General features: G+C 43.2%; 1 protein-coding gene across 2 annotated transcripts in view; it reads left to right on the forward strand.

Annotated features, from left to right (window-relative positions):
• The window catches only part of TIPARP (TCDD inducible poly(ADP-ribose) polymerase), a 45,642-nt gene extending 30,582 nt beyond the window's left edge, over window positions 1-15,060 (forward strand). For both annotated transcript variants that reach the window (XM_051983072.1, XM_051983073.1), the window contains exons 5-6: window positions 10,214-10,489; window positions 11,697-15,060. In XM_051983072.1, the coding sequence (XP_051839032.1) occupies window positions 10,214-10,489; window positions 11,697-12,144 (724 nt within the window). In that variant the 3' untranslated portion in view covers window positions 12,145-15,060. The remainder of the gene's footprint in view (window positions 1-10,213; window positions 10,490-11,696) is intronic.
• The last annotated feature ends 4,793 nt before the right edge of the window (window positions 15,061-19,853 follow it).

Genomic DNA, 19,853 nt, shown 5'->3' on the forward strand with positions numbered 1-19,853 from the left:
CCTTCCCCTCTGTTACCTAGCAAACTAACCCTTATAATAAAGACTTTGAGAAGGAAAAATAAAGAAAGAAAATGAAACCAGAAAAACCAAGTCATGGATTGAGTCTGATTATGTTATAAGTCAGTAAACAATGCACATTTATTAAGCACCTACCTTGCCCGTTTCCCCAATCTCTACACATGGAAGAATAGAGTAGAATTTTCTCAAATCTTCTTTGGGACCAATCAGGGTCATTAAAATTATGCATAACTCGCAATTATTTGGATTGGCGTATCCAAATTCACTGTATTTCAGATTAGCACTAAGAACCATAGGGTTTTTTGAATAAATACATTTCAGAGGGCTTTTGTGAACACTGATACATTAGGAAAAGCATAATGGCAAGTTAGCACTTGGATGGAGTGTTAAACCTGGTATTAGGAAAACCTGAGTTCAGATGCTCCTTTAGATACTTACCAGCTAGGTGACCCCGGACAACTCCACGCCACAGTTTCCTCATCTATAATAAAATGAGGATAATAATAGCTCCTACCTCCCAGGAGCATTAGGACAATCAGATGAGATAAGTTTTGTAAAGTGCTCTGGAAACCTTCTAAGCTATTATTATGAAGGTGCCAGCTCTGAATCTATGATATTATGACAGGCAAACAGCAGCTTGTCTTCCCCAAAGCAGTATGAAGCCATATATTGGTGAATACCTGCCTCTCTCTGAGAATGACACAAGTATTCATGTTACCAATTCATGACCAATTTATTTGCCTTTTTCTTTCTTCTCTGGCAGGACCTTTCACTTGAAAGGACCATCAACCCCCAGTGAGTTGTAGCAGCAAGGAGTTAGCACCTTTTGGGCTGGGATAAATGCTGGAGAGGAGGGGAAACTGGCCAGGAAATCCCAAGAGTGAAAGTAATAGGAGTAAGATGAAAGATTAAGGACTGAACATTCTTTTGTTGGTGCCTTTTTTATTTCTATCAAATCATGTCCAGTTAGATCTTTGTTTCCCACTCCCAGTAAACCTTCCTTATTGAATAAAAAAAAGAAAAAATCCCAAGCCAATCGGTGCCTCTCAGACTGTCGGCATTGGGATACCCACGTGGCCTGCCGTCTCATTAACACAAGGATGTCATATTCTTATGACAGGGTCGCTCCCTTCTGAGGCTACTAGTACCAAGCAATCCTGCTCTGAATTCGCTATTATAGAATCAGATAGGCTTTCAGTTTTTCCCACCCTTTTCTCCATCTCTGGCAAGCATAGGAACAGAAATAAAAAGGTTACCCAAAGTCATAAGGCTCTGTGATCACAGCTCTAGAGTTGAGATGGATCTTAGAGGCTATCTAGTCCAACTCCTTCATTTTACAGATGAGGAAACTGAGGCAAAGAAAAGTTAAACCCCTTCCTTTCTCCCGTCTTCCCTTTCTTCCTTCCTTTCTCTCATCTGTTCCTTCTTCCCATTTCTTCATTCCTCCTTTCCTTCCTTTCTTTCCTCCCTTCTTTCTTCCCATTTCTTCCTTCCTCCTTTCCTTCCTTCTTCCTTTCCCTCCCTCCTTCTTTCCTCCCTCCCTCCCATTTCTTCCTTTCTTCTTTCCTTCCTTTCTTCCTCCTATTTCTTCCTTCCTCCTTTCCTTCTTCCCATCTCTGCCTTCTCTTCCTCCCTCCTTTCCTTCCTTCCCTTTTTGCTTTTGTTTCACGCTCCAATTTTCCTTTTCTTTCTAGTCCTAGTCTTGTGAACTCTAGCAATCATAGCTACAGTACATTAACAATACCAAACCTGAGCTTGGAGACACGAACGTTATTTTTTGAGAAACACTTTGTGTCCAGGAATCATGGGAGATGAAACATTCTTTGCATCATTACAGCTTGGGGTGAATGTACGCCTTCATCAAAGGCCAAGTGAGGAAAGTGCTACATTGGAGCCTTTTTTTGATTAGAACTAATAAAAATGCCATTTCTGTGATTTTGCCAGCACAGCTGGAGATGTTATTGTCAAAGTCCAGTAGTTAGGAACATATTGTCCTCCTAGTAAGAGGGTGGAAGTCATTAGTGTGACTGGCAGCTTGGCATGCTGGGCCAATCCGATGCGATTTAGCTCCTGGGAGCAGACGAGAATGCTCATTAACTCACTGCATTGGGGGTGGTTGGCGATGGCAGGGTGAAAGTTAATTTGTTCAGAACCTTGAAATAAATGATGACGGGGCCCTCATTTTGTTTTTCTTTTAAGCAGACTTGTTTTGGAAAACCACAGACTATTTAAAAAATTGTAGAAGCAGCAGGAGAATGAGTACCCCACAAATGTGGCCTATTTCTAAATCTAGCCTACATGAGCAGGGGGATGGCCCCCTGGACTCCCCACCCTCGGCATTCCCTTTTAAAATCTCAGAACCCTCAGTCGCTCAACCCCCTGGGAACTATGGACTGTGGGTCCAATGGGAGAGCCCAGGTCGTAGAGCTGAGTCCCTGCTTAACTCTTCTCCCATTTAACTCTGCTCTGGAGATGCAGGCTATGGTCCAGCTACTCTGGCCTAGTGGCTACAAGTCATCCATGACTCTCCATCCCCAGCCTAGCATGAGTTCCCTCTGCTCTGTCTCTTTCTTCCCAGGCTCCCTTCAAGGTTCACCTCCAAGCCCACTTCCCCAGGAGACCTTTCCTTATCCCTACTGCTCTTGAAGTTATCGCCCATTTCCACATATTTCAAATTCAACTAGAAATGGGGGCCACTAAACCAGTTGTAAGGATCCCTTGGGGCCACACTGACTTAGATGTTTTATTGTATTTTGATTTAATTTTCCAATTGTCAATATTTGTAAAGTACTTAGTGCCTGATACATATATAAATGCTCGCTTTCTTCTCCTCCCTAACTGAATTTGAAGTTGATTAAGGCCGAATGTCGGGGGTTATACGGACTGTTGTGACCCTAGGGAGCGCAGATTCTCCCTCTGCTTTCCATATCACCTGTATACATGGTTCTTTGTGCGATATCTCTCCCATGAAATGTGCCGTGTCTTTGTTGGTTTGTTTTTTTAATTCCTGCTGCTTGGCTCATGGTAAGTTCTTAATAAATGCGTGCTAACTGATTCCTGACTGGTCTGGCTAGTTTTATATTCACCAGCTTCATCCTCCACCCAAGCTGTGGGGACAAGGAAAGACTCCCAGGTCATCGGCAGACTGTGGTTTTGGGGATCCATTTCTCAAAATAGGCCCATGGAGCTCCCACTGCTGGCTAACTTCCAATACACAAATAGCTTTCTGGGCTTCCCATTTCCACCCCACTCCTTAGTCTGGCCTTCAAAGCTCTAGACAATTTGGATCCAGCCTATCTTTCCTATTTTATCTCAGACTATTCCTACTCGGTGTTCGCCAAATGAAAGGCGCACTGTATTATTACCCCCTAAACTAGATCTGCAATGTCTACCCCCAGCACTTTTGCTCACAAATCTTGTTCTTTAGCCTCCCAACTTAGTCTATGATTATCATAAGCTGGTCAAATACTCGAAGGCAGCCGGCTGGAATCTTCCCAGCTAAAGGGATTTATTTATCCTTTATTGGATTTAGGACGCTGTGCTCCTCTTATATACATAGCAAACTTCGACTGTATTCTGTGCATTTGCAGAAGTGTCTTCTCTTTATGTCCAGAGATTGACTTATTTATCTTTGAATTGTGTTTTATTGTCCCGTTTCAGTTCTACTGTGGAGGTGATTTGTTTTGGGGGGAAAGGTTTTCTAGTGGAGTATAAGACTGTAAGCGCCTTAAAGATCAGAACTGTCATTTGCCTCTTTTTTATCTTTAGTACTTGGCCCATAACAATTGCTTAATAAATGTTGATTGACTGATTGATTGGAGTATGAACACTGGCAGATCCCAGGGAGCTGGAAAAACTTCAAATGGGGTGTCAGGATAGTAGCGTAGCGAAGGTAAATAAGGAAGCTCGTCACCTGTTGGCCACGGGGTGATCAAAGTTTCAGCCAAAACTGTAGACAGAATTCTAGATGTCGAGCTAAAAGGTCATCGTCTCCAATCCTTTCATCACCTTGGCCAAGGTCACGCCGGCAGTTAGAAAGCTGGAATTCAGACCTGTGACCTCTGATTCCACATACGGTGTGATTTCTACCGGACCGTGCTGATTGCAATCTGTGCTGATGGAGAGAGTATGAAATCAGGGCTCCGGGGAGGCTTGCGTCCAAGGAGTCCACCGCACCCAGCGGGGCATCGGCACATGTTGGGAAGAGGAGATGGCTAAAGATAGCTCAGGAGAGGAAAGCTTTCAGCCAGATGAGGAGAAATGTTTGCCTGCTCCCCGGCAGCAAGCTCATATTTTAGTACCGATATTGCAGGAGCAAGTGTATCCGACGTGAGCTAATCCCTCTCATTTGAGGTGAGGGGTTTTTGATAGTCAGTCGGCTTATTTTTATTCCAAGTATCTTGTTGCTAGCTATGGTTAAACTGAACAAGTTCAGATTGCAGAAATAGTCATTTAAATGGGATCGAGCCAATTTCTGATTGTTCCAAGAACAGAATTTCTTAAATCAGCCACTCTCTGTGAAATCTTGTTTATCTTGTTCATTCATTTAGAAGGTTTTTTTTTCACAGAAAATTGCAAAGTTGAACTCCATAATTTGTGGCATTTATATAGAAATTTATAAATATCTCATCTGATCTTCCCAACAGCCTTTGTGGTAGATATCATAGCCATTAATATTTCAACTTTATAATGAGGCAGTATGCAGTATGTCTCTGAGCATCCTTTGTTGTGTGACCCTGGGCAAGTCACTTAATCTTTCATTGCTTTTAGGCAGCTTTCGAAAGCTATTTTAAATTTTAAATAAAATTTTAATATAATAAATTATTATATACATAATAAATTTTAAATAAAATCCTGATCTCTATTCATGAAGGGAGCTTTATACCAGGAGTTCCTTCCAGTCCTAAAAAACTGTCTGAGACCCAGGAGGGTTTCAGGGATGTGCCCATGGTCACCTGGCCGGTGTCAGAAGTGGGATTTCTCCCGGGGCCAGCGGAGCTAACGTTGCTTTCCTTTCCGCTTTCCATACGGCCTCTTCCCGCCGGCTGGTGAGACACAGCCGTAGCCCAGCGGTCAGCGCCGTGTGACTCACAGTGTTCATCCTGTGACTCCAGGAGCTGGCCGTACCAGGAGAAGCTCTGCAGGCAGTGACTACAAGTCATCTGGCATGACTTTTCCACCACATTCATCAAGACGAGTGTGCTTAGAGAACTGTGCTGAACTCTGGCTAGTAACGCCCAAAACAAAGTCCCTGCTCTCTGGGAGTTCTCATTCTGGGAGAACCAGAGTGACTGGATTCATACCATTGTGATCCCTACCAACAGCGGGAACTCCCAGGCAGGAGAACAAAAGCAGCCCCCGGGACAGTGCTTAGCACAGAACAGGGATCTAACACATGTTTAGGGCCCAATGAGCGAATGAGTCGATCAATAATCAATGAGTCAGTTCCTTAAACAATGCTATAAGTCGGTAAATACTGGGGATACAGAGAAAAAGCAGAAATATTTGCCTCCTCAAGGAGTCAAATGAATGAATGAGGGAGTGAATATGGCAACCATGTTTTGCATTGGATCCGAACATCCCAACAGCTGAGACTACGGGACATTATACAGGCCTGCCATTCTCTTGAGTGAGAAGTGCCCTTTGGGAGAATATTAATGAGGAGAGAGCCTGACTCACTGCCAGGATCCGCTTTCTCAGGAGACTCTAGCTCTGCAACCTCATGTGTCAGCCGGGAGTGTCTAAGCATTTGCAGGGGGAAGGGGAAGGGGCTGGCGAGGTGAAAATAGCTTACAGCAGGGTCTGGATGGAATAAGAGGTTCCCAGGTATCCCTGCGAAAGCCTGTGTGAATATTAAAGCAAGCAGAGCATGGGGATGTGGGGAGATTGGTAGGCAAAATGAGAGGAAGGCAGCGAAGGAGACGGTCAGGTCCTCATGCCCAAAATCAGGAAACTCAGGGTGGGGACTGCTCGGCCCTTCAAAGGATATATTCTATGTGGAGCATTTGACAAACATTTCAGGTTTTATCCAAACAGTAATCATTATTATTATTACTAATGAGCGCTACTGTTCTGAAATGGATCCTATTAAGGGCGTCCTTTTACAGAACTGCCAAGGGCAGTAGCAATAAGGAAGCCAAGGCAGATATTCTGCTAGTTCCCTGGAATCCTGTCCTCCTAATGACTGTTTCTTTCCTACTGGTTTATCTGGACGCCGTATTTCTTCCTGTCCCCGCAGTGATCAGATTTTATTGTTGTCCTTTATGACCACTTAGTTATTAAAGTTTGGACCGGATTTGTCATTTCAGTTGTGAGAAACTCCTGGCACGGAATGGGAACTCCACTCCCCTTGCTCCTTCCAGTCTCCAACTTCTCTGGAACTCCCAGAGCTCGGGCAGCCTCAGTCCCTTTACAAGCTCAGTGAGTCACCCCTGTTCAGACATTGCCTGAACTCGGGTCTTCCCTGACTCCAGAGCTGACCCTGTAGCCACCGTCACGATGCTTCCCATGACTTTGTTTTGCCGTAACTGCCCCGATTGCTTCACTTTCCTGCGGTACTTTATAAGTTTTTTATCATGTGGAGCATGTAATTCAGTTATTCTTATCTCCGTTTTAGAGACACGTTAACTAAGTCTTAGAGACATTAAGTGTCTTGGCCAAGGTCAAAGAAATAGTAAGTGTTAGATCAAAGACCATTAGGGGAAGAAAGTATCTACTTGGCCAAGGTGAATTCAGATCGTTTGCTGTCTGCCTCGGATACTGAAATAATGAGCATGTCCCATTGGTTCAGTCGCACTAGTGAGAGGCAGAAGGTGGTGGAAAGTGGGAGAGACCCTTGGGACTGATGAAAAACAAAGATCTCTGGGTAAAAAAGCAACAAAAGAAGAGAATAGAGACTGTCGACCATGGGCCAGTGAACTTGACTTTGATTTCTAGAAAAATTCTAGGACAGAGGTGGTCAGTGACCAGCCAGAAATGGCTCCCATTGAAAAAGGCCAGTTAGTTTTCTCTAAGAATTCATTGTTCAACTGACTTTTTATAAACTTGGTAGGCGACAGGTATCCTTTAGATGGGATTTACAAAGATCTAGACAGTGTTTGATGAATGATCTCGTGGTATTCTTGTGGGAAGGATGGCGAGATGGATTGTAGATTCTTCCTCAGCAATAAGAAGAAGAGCTAGCATTTGTCAAGGGCTTTAAAGTTGGCACGATGCTTTAAAAGTAACGTCTCACTGAATCCTGATAGTCCTCATTATGCCCACTTTAAGCCAGATAACAATTAAGTGATTTGTCCAAGGTCACATAACTAAAAAGTATCTCAGGCTGGATTTGAACTCGTCTTCCAGGCTGAAATGCTGTATCCCCCGTGCTACTTGGCTGCCTCAGTGAAATCCATTAAGGATTCAGAGTGAGGATCTGAAAAGCTTGCTAGGCTGGAGCACTGAGGTGATTCAGATAAGATGCAAGTCAGGAGCCATGAATGTGAGGCCATTGCTTTTAACATTGCCCGGGTCTGGGAAGCGTTTGTAGATTCTGTATCCCATGGATGGCCTGCCCTCCGCTGCTGGCTGGTAGAGATCCCCTTGCTCCCTAGAGTTCTGTGTTCCCAGGATTCTTTGTAAGTAAGCATTCTTCAGGTCTTTGCATTAAGGGGGTAAAAGGCTGTCCTTTCAGCTAGACTGTGGGCGTCCGGGAGAAAAGAGACTGCTTCTCTTTGTTTGCCGTAGCCCACAACATTGAGGAAGATGACTCAATGTACTTGTGCCTCTGGGATGACTGTGACTGATTTTATTGAGTAAAGGGCTTCAGGTTTGGGGGCATTTCCCAAGCCTCCCACTCATGGGGATTCATGTCTGAGGTGGCTGGGCCTGAAAGGCAGAACCCTGGTTTCAGGTGCCCCCTCTGGGGATTAGGTGCCTGCCCATACCCAGCTGCCCCACCTGTGTCGCATCATTTCACTAGAATGAAAATACTCTGAACATGGGAGGGCCGGGCCTGCCCTTCCTGTCTGTGTGGATCCTCGTGACGGGTTCCTGCTGAGCCCTGAAACTGGGGCCAGGTGTGGGCATTGGCTTTCTCTCTTCCCCATTTTTCCCCCTTCCTTCCCCCTCTTTCTTCTCCTGTTATGAAAACGGTTAAGCGGGTTGATTACATGTAAGCACTTAATCAGGCGAAAATCAGCCACTGCTCCAGGTTGCTGCTGCTGTTCAGCCTGGAAGTCCTTGAGAGTGACTGACCTGAATGAAAAGGGGCGCACTCATCCAGGCTTCCCTCCCTGTACACGAGGCATCGCCCATCATTTTTGGGGTGCCCTGAACCCCCTTCTCAGAAGGATGCATAAAATGAAATATATAGAATTTCAAAGGAAATCACTAATATCGAAAGCGAGCTATCAAAACCCAACTCAGGGACCCCATGTTACACAGATGCTGCAATCCTTAGAGATGCTGCAATCAAACTGCCTTCCATTTACCCAGCACCTTTCCCCCACTTTCTATTCTCTTTTTATTGATGTTTTACAAAAGCTTTTTGCCTTTGGTTTTAAAAGATCGTTATCATTCTGGCAAGTCCCTGTCTTCCTTCCCCTACAACTCAATTCACCTTGCCTTTTTATGGAAAACTTTTTATTTTCAAAATACATGCATAACAGGTTTAACCTATATTGGATTACTTGCCATCTAGGGGTGGGGGTGGGGGGAAGGGAAAAATTTAAAACACTAGATTTGGTAAGGATGAATGTTGAAAATTATCCCTGTATATATTTTGAAAATAAAAAGCTTTATTTAAAAAAAAAAAGAAACACATGCATAGATAATTTTCAACATTCATCCTTGCAAAACCTTGTGTTTCAATTTTTTTTTTCCTTCTTTTCCCCTTCTTTGGATGGTAATTGTTAAACATGTACAATTCTTCTATACATATTCCCACAATTATCCGGCTGCACAAGAGAAATCAGATCAAAAAGGGAAAAAAAAATGAGAAAGAACACAAAATTGAAGCAATTAATAACAAAAAATGGGAAAATACAATGTTGGAAAAGGGAAGGTTACTCAGTGTCCCACCCTCAGCGCCATTTGCCCCCCTTATTCTAATAGGAAAAAAAAATCAGTTGATGGCTTGTTTGGAAAGATTTGAAATCTTTCCTTGTCATTTACCCAAAAGGCATGATTTAATACTCCATGATGGTTATCTTTGCAGCAGCATGTAAAATACAAGTCTGCTAAAGTTCCAACAGCTTTGTCTACGCTTGCTCGTGGCTGAAATGAATTGGGCTGCCCGGAGAAAGATTTCGTAACAATGGCCAGGGCAGAAGGATTTATGCCTGATGTTTAAAATGTCATGCTGTATCACTGGGGTGCCCATCTCCCAAGGTGGCACTTAATTATTCACTAATGTGTGTGTTGGTCTGTGGCTGTTTTGAGGGGAAACTCTAGATATCATCCTTGGACTAACAAGGATGCTCAGACGGCATGGTACATGGATTCTAGATTCAATTCTAGAATTGTTCCCAATCATAGATTTCTACTGATTTTCGATGACTGGTTACATATATTTTAAATGATTTAATTTTAAATTTAATTTAATATTAAATAATAATAGTAATAAAATAATTTAAATGTTTTTAAAACAATTTATCTCCCCCCATTCTTGCTATCATTGATGAGACCCAACCAATAAGCCATCACTGCTTGCTTGAGACAAACTTTTTTGAATGGACAAGCCTAAGAGACACGTGATGATTATACATGAAATATGATTCTAACTTAGAGTCTCCAGTGCCTTGTAGGCTGCTCCTTCCTTCCTTCAGATGCTCTGCAATCCATACTTGGAGGAACCTCAGGGTCATTGAATGTTTTATAGATGAAAAAATCAAGCCAGGAAGGAGATTGGATTTGTTCAGGTCACACAGTTAGTAAGCATCCACAGACAGGAGATCGGGACAATGGGAATCATTGCTTTGGTACCCAGACAACATTGGCAACATTCCCCCTTCTTTAAATGGCATTCTTCTGCTTTTTTTTTTCTTTTAAAAAAGAAGCATCCACGCTTTGCCAATTCTAAGCCGGTACATAATTACCAAGTTATAAACAACTCGTTCAAGCTTTGGCAAAACATTACTTGTGACTGCCCAATTAGAGTTCAAAACTTGTTTGTTTCGGTGTTGTAAACCCAGACTTTTTTCTTCCAAATCAGGACCCTCGGTGGTATGCCCTCATTGCCCCTTCCTTCAGCTGAAACGGCCTCATCCCAGCTCTTCTGTCCGTCTGTAGTTACCTCCACCAACTTCTATCCCGAAACCTGGATTGCTATGGATCCATCTCAGGACTTCATCCAAGTGCCTGTTTCCAAGGAGGACAAAAGCTACCGAACCATTTATAATCTCTTTCATAAGACTGTGCCTGAGATTAAATATAGAATCTTGAAAATACTGAGAGTGCAGAACCAGTTTCTTTGGGAAAAATACAAAAGGTGAGTCAAAGTCCTGCCACTTCCCTGGGCACGAGGGTCTTACATTATGGAACAAGAAGAGGGAGGGGTTCATTGATGAATCATAAATAATAATAATAAATTGAAGTGAAATTTATAAATAAAATGAAAATACGGTGAAATAAAATAAAGTAAAATAATAACATGAATAATAAATTGAAATAAGTGAATAAAGTGAAAACAACTCAGGAAAGTCTGGTTTTCAGTTGAGTTACTAATTGAGGACTCGATAGCAAATACAAGTTAATAAAATTTAATATAGTACAAGTTGAGTGTTGTGAAGTCAGGAATTAAAGAAGCAAAGAAGAGTTGGATTGGATAGATGAGGGAAGCCTTCCTGAGCAGGGTTTGGAAGGAGAAAGAGAGCTAGAGACTAGTAAGGAAGACGGAGGGGAAGGATGGTTTTCTACTCCCAGGTGTGAGATAATGGTCCATAGAGAATGAGAAAAATCCCATGAGATCTTATGTTTGGAGCCAGAGGCAAAACCATCCCCTCATTTTATACTTGGGGAAACTTAAGTCCTGAAGAGGTTAGATTTGAATCTAGTTTCTTCAATTCCGAATTCAGTACTCTTCATCTATCCCATGTCGTCTCCCATAGCTTGTACCAGCTTAGATATGAAAATAGCATTCATTCCAAATATACATTTATTAAGTGCCTACTTTGTATAAGGTATTATACTAGGAATTACAGGTATAAAGATCAAAGCATCCACTTGGATACCCTAACATAGAAGTGTCAAACACTCAGCTGATAGGATATATGCAGTCCATAATACCCAAGTACAGGCTTAACTGGATTAAAATGTAATTGGAAAATAGTAATGAAAGAAATTAAAATACAGTAAAAAAAAAAAAAAAGACAGAGAGAGAGAATGATAATTGGTCCTAATTCTATTTTATTTAATAACTCTGCCCTAAGAAATTGTAGATTCTCCTATGAGTCGAAGATGGTCTTTTTAGTTCATTTAAGGTCAATCCTATACCTTTTAGTAAGATTCTAATAGAGAGACTCTTCCCTTTAAACCACAGGCTTCTTGTCATTCCCTACTTTTAAATGAGTTGCTGCTTCTCTTACTTCTTCTAATAAAGTATAGAAATTTAAAAACAAAGTCCTTTATTAAATCTTGCCCATTAAAAGCTCTTCTTTGCTTCTTTTTTCCAATTCTCCCATCCCTCTTTGCACCAGGAAAAAGGAGTACATGTCTAAGAAAGCCAATGACATTAGCAGAATCATGAACGAGCGACATCTCTTCCACGGGACGTCCCAAGATGTGGTGGATGGCATCTGTAAGCACAACTTTGACCCGCGTGTCTGTGGTAAACATGCTACCATGTTCGGACAAGGCAGTTACTTTGCAAGGAAGGCGAGCTACTCCCACAGCTTCTCTAAGAGGTCCCCCAAAGGCGTCCATTTTATGTTTCTGGCCAAAGTGCTAACTGGAAGATACACAGTAGGCAACCATAACATGAGAAGACCACCTCCAGTGAATCCAGAGAGCATAACCAGTGACCTGTATGACTCCTGCGTGGATAATTACTTTGAGCCTCAGATTTTTGTCATTTTTAATGATGACCAGAGCTACCCATATTTTGTTATCCAGTATGAAGAAGTCAGTAACACAGTCACCATTTGAAAATCCTTGATAATGCTAAATTATTTGAAATAAGCCCTGTCCAGCATTTGTAGCCAATTTTGGGGGTGGGAGGGGAAGCAGTCGGGGAAGGGAGTTCTAAAAAGAAGGCATTGCCCAGAGCTTTGTTGTTTACTATTTTTCTTTTTTGCCTATTTCGCTTTTGTTTTTTTTCCTTCTTTTTCATCTCTTTCCCATTCTTTCCCTTTCCTTTCGCTGTAATATTCCTCTATATTTTATTCTTCCTTTTCCTTTCTTTTTTTTTTTTCTTATTCTGTCTTTTCCTTTTTTGTTGCCTGTTTTTCCTTCCTTACTCCTCACCCCAGAGCTTTAAAATGACTGGGAATTGAGAGCATTTCTAAGAAACCTCAGAGATACACATACCACAAGTCTAAAATAGAACCAATTACAGGCTGGTTGATTATTTGCTAATTGTTCTCCATGTACTCTGGCTGGAAAGTCTGACCGATTATATTGTCCCCTTATATTTGTGTTTTGAAAATGGAACATTAATCATAGCAACTGAAGTACAGAAATAACGACTCAGATCAGAGGGAGGTTAAATAAGGGACATAATGAAGTCAAGGCTGCAGAAGAAGAACATGGACCATTGGTTTCAGGTCCTGCGTTAGCACAGGTGAGAGGAACAAGCTAGCAGAAAATTTTTAGATTGTAAGCTCCTTGAGGGCAAGGATTGTCATTGCCTCTTTTGGTATCCCCAGCACTTAGCACAGTGCCTGGCACATAGTAGGCGCTTAATAAATGTTTATCGATTGATAGATTGATTGATAACCAGGTCCAATAGAATTCTGTGGGTTTCTAAGGAAAGTCATCCAGGGTTCCATGGAAAACCAGAATTGTCAGTGCTTTGAGAAAATGTTGGTCACTAGCCAAATTCTTCTCTAGTCAGTGACATACCAGTGTCAGCATTCTAAGCAGTGCTTAGAAATCACTGAAAGAAATCTCCATCTCCTTCGCCAGCCACAAACAGAAAAAGAAAATCAGTGGTCCGTTGACTCAGTCAGAGGCAGTACTAGCGTTGTCCACAGAGCAGCCCCGAGTTCCCCCGTTCTCATCTTGGACGTCCTTTGTGACTCAGGGCCTGAGCCCTCTCCTGCAGAGATGTCAGCTCTGCTTGGGAAAGAAAGCCCCGCAGTGCTGAGATTGGGAATTCCAATTGTTGGTTTGGGTCCATTAGGGGAAAGGGGATGATTTTGACTCCTAGCTTGATGTTGCTTTTCTCCAATGTAAAGGAAGCTCTGAGGCACCCAGGGTGTGACCCCAGCTTTTCACACTACTTAAATATAGAAACACAGCCTTGTTGGGGTTCGGCTAATTAAGGGAACGTGCAGCTGCCACAGAGAGGTGGGGACTGACTGCACATGTACTCCACCTTAGGCAAATCTGGTAGATGAAGATACCGATCGATTAAGAACAGATCAAATAGGATTGGCAAAGGGATTCACTTTAGGATTCCTTCCAACACCAGGTCCCCCCCACCCCGTGCATTAAAAAGCAATTAAACAGCACCCAGTTTTTCAGGTTATGTTAAAGCAAAGTTATATGTGTACTGATTTCTCACTGAATTGACCTGAACGAGCATTGGACAGGGCTTCTACACAACTGACTTTTCTGCTCCGGCCAATTCAAGACATGGTTGCTCACGGCCGTGAAATGTCTCCATGTGGCTGAAAACTTGAGAAACACTTGCACTCGCTTTGGCAGAACAGTGATTCCCAATGTTCTTTGTAATTGTAATAGCTTTTCCTTATGTGTTTGATTCTGTGACACTCATTCATTCCTCCCCTCCCATCTCCAGAAAAACGCTTGTATATCTTATTTATTTTTTTAATAAAAAGATAAAATAAGTTTGTTGTGAAAACATTTTTCAAGATTTTCTGTTTCTCCCTAAAAAAAAATGATGATGCTCTTTGTTGTTGCAAGACCAGGGACTTGGGATCTTGGGCATACGTGTCAACAAAATCACCCAAATGCTGTCATCTGTTGCTGGCTGTCAAGCCTAAGATACATAGTAATCGACAGAATAGAAAATTGTTCAGAAGTATGATTTTTTAAAAAATCATCCTGTTCTAGATTTCAATACTCTTGTGAAACCATGGGTGATAAACATTAAAAATCCCTCTCTGCTTTCGACTGTGTCATGAGTGACCATTGCTGAAAAATTATCACTTGGTGGTCAGCTGTGGTGATAGAGATCCACCAGCTCTCCAAACTTCTCGAGGTCCTCACGTGATAGACAAAATAGACTTAAAGCTTGTGCTTGGTTTATGTGGCCTTCAGAAATCTAGTCACCTCCAAAACATAGTTTATTAGTGTAGGAATAGATAGAAGTTGATATGCATTCAGTCTTATAAATGCTTTCTTTTTGGTAATGAAAATTCACTCAACAGTAATTAAATATAGGGCATGATAATAGGTGACAGAGGGAGATATTGTAAATATACCCCCTCACCACCTTTAAGGAGTTTAGATTTTGCCCTATTGAAAGAGCTATCTGATTAAATATGAATATCATTGGGAGTCCTCCTCCCCCCTTTATGTTTTTATTTTTAAAACAGCCTATCGTATATAATGTAATTTTAGGCAAACTGGAACTCTGACATTTAAATACATCTCTATTTCAAAGATTGGATACTGCATGCCATTGATCCAGTCCCTCTTCTTATCCTGAGGCACCGATGACCATTTTTTAGATCATCTTAACTATGACTAATGGTTCCGTAAGAAGAAGGTTCCATGATCTCTTTTGGAAAAAATGAGATGTCTTGATGTCTTGTAGGCAGAAAACATTTCCTCGTGTACATATTGTATCTATTGTACATAGTAAAACAACAACAATCTTGTACCTTTTGTTTATTAAGCTATTTATGTTAGTAAACATTTATGTTTGAAAAATCATGTGGGCCTGAGTTATTTATATTTAATAATGAATTTTGAGTATATTTCAGAGTGATAGACAAATAAAAAATGCATTCTCTGCACAGTCAGTAGGTGTTAAATAAGTGCTTTAAAAAAAAAAGTTACTTTTGTGACTTGTGCCCAGCTTGTTATCAGAAAAATATTTTAGGTGGCCTCTCTTACTTAAACTAATAAGTAAACTCCTAAATAAAACTGTCTTGAATTTTAAGACTTAAAGGAGATTTTCATTAGGTTTTTCTGAAAAACAATTGTGTTACATATGACCTTGGTTAATCCAACAGAGTTTTGGTTACAGACCTAAAAAACAAATAAACAAAAAAGTTGAATCTGTTGCCTCCAAGCTTCCTTTGGTCAACCTGCTCTCATGAAATAAGAGTTTCATAAGGTCCAAGTCTCGGAAGAAGTGCTTCCGGAGATTTCCCACCCACATCTCATTCCAGATGCAATGTAATGTACTGCTACAAGTGGCTTAATCAGAACCACTCCATTGCCCTGTTGTTTTATTTTCTTTCAAGACACTAATTGAAGTCTTCTGGGTTGTCTTTCCAGAAAGGTTCCCAGTTTTATGCTTGATCTTAATTATCTGAAAGTGAAGCATCTTTAAAGATTGAAAGTAAACTAGATTTTACCATATCGTCATTACTACCGATACCTTGTTTTTTGATTGCTGCCAGAAAAAAAAAATATTTCACATAACAATCTGTGAGATAAGATAGTCCGAGGAGTAGACAGACGCTCCAGAATGACTTATCCAATATTACGTAGCAAGTAAGTAGCAGAGTGTGTCTGGGTCTTCAGATTCCCAGGCAACCGTCTTCCCAATTTGTTGGGCTGTATTTCATTTAATGATCAGTTAGTCAACCAACTCTTGGTAAGCGCCTACTGGATGCCAGGTTAGGTCCTAGGGAAATAGAGGAAAAAGAAATAATTCTTGCTTTCAAGGAGCTTACATTTAAAAAAAAAAAACTTATTGATGACATGTTGCATCATTCATTTTCATTTTGGAAAATACTCTTCCACCATTACCACCAATGAAACTGCCTTTTAACCAAAAGGAAAAAAAAAAAAGAAATTAAGCAAAAACTCTTGATCGGCTAACTGAATATAACAAAGTATCCAACATTGTGCTCCAGTAGTGGCCCATCCTTCTGCCGAGACACAGGAAGTATATTTCTTTTTCTCCAGAACTATTCTTATTTTTTTAATTATAGAGACTTATTTTTATATCACAGTCACTTCTTAAAATTAGCCCCCCCAAAGTTCTTTATCTCTATAGATCCCACCCTTGTAACAAAGAACAGTTAAGCAAAAGCATCTGATTCACGACTACCTCTGGAAATATATGCAACATTCTGCCCTAGTAGTCTCCCATCTTTTTGTCCATAATAGGAAGATACATATATTTCATTATCTGTTCTTGCTTTTTCAGTAGTAAAGGGCTGACATTCTACATGATCCTCACAAAAACCTGTGTGGAAGGTTTTTTAGATATGATCATCACCCCATTTTATAGATCTGGAAATTGACTCCAGGAGAAACTAAAGTAATATGAGTAGCAGAGCCAGAATTAGAATCCAGATTCAAAGTCCTCACACTTGCTGTTGCGTCATACTCTATTGCAAAACTAAACCCTATTGCCAAATCCTGAGGCCTGTAAGTTGTTCTCAGCCTAATATCGGAGCTCCTGGGCACAAGCCTTACGCTAAGGCTAACAAACTGAGCATCAACCTGGTGCCTCCGAGTCCAACACGGCCATTTGTGTGACTTGTTTTTCCTTGGGAATCCAGGTGAGGGGCAGGAAGTTTGGGGGGGTGGGTTTTAAGCATCATTTCCCAGCTCAGAACAGATTTGTCAAGCTGGAAGGACCTTGGAAAGGCCGTTTGCTTTGGAGCAAACTAAGGTTCAACAGTTGTGGATGCCGGGCTGAGAAGGGGAAGAGACTAAGACCCACCTGACCTAACACTTATCCAGGGTTTTGAATAGATCATCGCATTTGAGGTGGGCATTGCAGAGATTGCTATGCCCATTTTAGGGAAGAAGAAACTGAGTTTGAGCAGCTGGCCCATAGTCACAAGGCTGAAGTGCCTTACTTCCTCCGGGTCCTAAACATTCTGTCTCCTACATGTCATGAAGCAATGCAGTGCACTGGAAAGAGGGCTGGGTGTGAACCCAGGAGACCTCGGGCTCCAATCCCAGCCCCCCTACTTATTCCCCGAGTTACCCCTGGCTCCAGCCCCAGTCTGGCCATTTACTCCCCGAGTTACCCCTGGCTCCAGCCCCAGTCCCGCCATTTACTACTCCCCAGTTACCTCGGGCTCCAGCCCCAGCCCTGCCACTTACTCCCCGAGTTACCCCTGGCTCCAGCCCCAGTCCCGCCATTTACTCCCCGAGTTACCTCGGGCTCCAGCCCCAGTCCCGCCATTTACTCCCCGAGGTTCCAGCCCCAGCCCTGCCACTTACTCCCCAGTTACCTCGGGCTCCAACCTCAGTTCTGCCATTTACTCCCCGAGTTACCTAAGGCTCCAGCCCCAGTCCCACCATTTACTCCCCAGTTACCTCAGGCTCCAGCCCCAGTCCCGCCATTTACTCCCCAGTTACCTCAGGCTCCAGCCCCAGTCCCGCCATTTACTCCCCAGTTACCTAAGGCTCCAGCCCCAGTCCCGCCATTTACTCCCCAGTTACCTCAGGCTCTAACCTCAGTCCCACCATTTACTCCCCAGTTACCTCAGGCTCCAGCCCCAGTCCCGCCATTTACTCCCCAGTTACCTCAGGCTCTAACCTCAGTCCTGCCATTTACTCCCCGAGTTCCAGCCCCAGCCCTGCCACTTACTCCCCGAGTTACCTCGGGCTCCAGCCCCAGTCCTGCCATTTATTCCCCAGTTACCTAAGGCTCCAGCCACAGTCCCGCCATTTACTCCCCGAGTTACCTCGGGCTCCAGCCCCAGTCCCGCCATTTATTCCCCAGTTACCTAAGGCTCTAATCTCAGTCCCGCCATTTACTCCCCAGTTACCTCGGGCTCTAATCCCTGCCCCCCCACTTATTCCCGAGTTATCTTCCCCTGTACCTCAGCTTCTCTTCTAGAGACTAGTCTCTGAACTCTCCTAGCTCTAGAGTATAAGAATAAGTATAACTAATATTTGGGGTTTTCCAAGTGCTTTACAGCATTACATAACGAGATTGCCAAGACTACTCCGAGGCAGACGATTACTGCCATTTACAGATAAAGAACTCGAGGTTCCAAGAGGTCATAGCCTGCCCATGGTCACCTAGTCTAAGGGAAGTGGGATTGTGAATCCAGGTCTCCCCAGCTCCCGCCCAGCCCCCTCTGCCCCAAACAGCTGCTCTGGGAAGGATCTGGGCCTGTGCTGGCCTGAATATTCCCCCTTGAGCATCGGCCAGAAGAGTCCATGGTTTGAGGAGCTTGTGTGGTCAATGAGCTGTGTAATGGGTACAGCCTCTTCCACCTTCTCGTGCCTTTACCGAGATGACCAGATGATAGGAGATGATCTCTTGTCAAGAAGCGGGCTGAAGCTGACTGAGCCGTGGAGAGCTGCTCTCGCCACCTTGACCTTGACACCATGAGCTCCTTCGGTGAGCCACTGACCCTGCCCCGCCAGCCTGGCACCCACCAATCCCTGGCGAGATGCTTCCCTTCCACCTTAATGCAAGGCTGTTACACACACGAACCCAGCCTATTTATAATGGCCTTGTGGGCACCCCGCTTCATTCACCTATTATGACCGTTATCCCTCCATGTAAGAAGGGGAATCCCCCTTTGAGGGAAGCTCAGTGTCAGAGGAGGGGAATCCCGAGCAGCAGGAGTGCACACCGTTCTTCCTGGCCCAGAGGGAGGGTCTGTAGGCGGTGACCTGGATCAAAGGCCGCAGCCCCTTCTTGCCCTGGTTGCCTTGGAACGGCCCAGAGCCGGAGTCCCAGAAGGCCAGGGATGGGGCCTTGCACAAAGCGCCCACCTCTCAGCCGCAGGGTATGGCAGGAGGAGGGCGCCGGGCAAGGGACAAAGCACCCAGAGATCATCTAGTCCAATTCTTCTCAGTTTACAGGGAGGGAAACAGGTCAAAGTGACTTGCCCAGATTCACATCTGGAGAGAGCCTCAGTGAGATTCGAACTCAGATCCTCCAACTTGAAAACCAAGCAAACTGTTCACAAGCTCTTCTCCTGCTGCTTCTCTGAGGTGTATTTGGTTCTCCCAGACCAGCGATAGCTCCATGAAGGGTCTGGCACAGAATGGCAACGAAGCCTCGCACACACACACACACACACACACACACACACACGCGCTGAAAGGGATCCTTACTCCGGCACAAAGTCTGCTCCCGGGACTGACCTAAAGTACAGGGTGATGTCCCGGGCGCGGGTGGAAATGCCAGAGCCTGGATTGGGATCCCAGCTTGACCCCTGCCTGGGAGGGCAAATCACCAAACTTTCTGGATCTATATTTCTCTCAATGTATCCAGGGTAGCCTTGCTATGTCTGCTGAGGATGGGGGAGAGTGGGGCCCTGATTGCCGTATCACACCTTTATCTCCGATTGAATTTACTGCATATGAAAGTTCCTAGATCTTTTCCCCAGAAGATGTTGTCTTGTCATCCATCACCCCCATTTTGTATTTATGAAGCTGACTAAAAACAACTCAGTATGGAACTCCTGACTCAATTTCAGCCCATTGATTTGCTCTTTTACTCTGACCTGCCTGGATCTCAACTCTGCCTCCATCTCATTGACTTTCCTCTTCGATTTTTTTTTTTTTTT

Source organism: Antechinus flavipes, chromosome 3, assembly GCF_016432865.1.
Source record: "Antechinus flavipes isolate AdamAnt ecotype Samford, QLD, Australia chromosome 3, AdamAnt_v2, whole genome shotgun sequence".
NCBI classification, from domain to species: domain Eukaryota; kingdom Metazoa; phylum Chordata; class Mammalia; order Dasyuromorphia; family Dasyuridae; genus Antechinus; species Antechinus flavipes.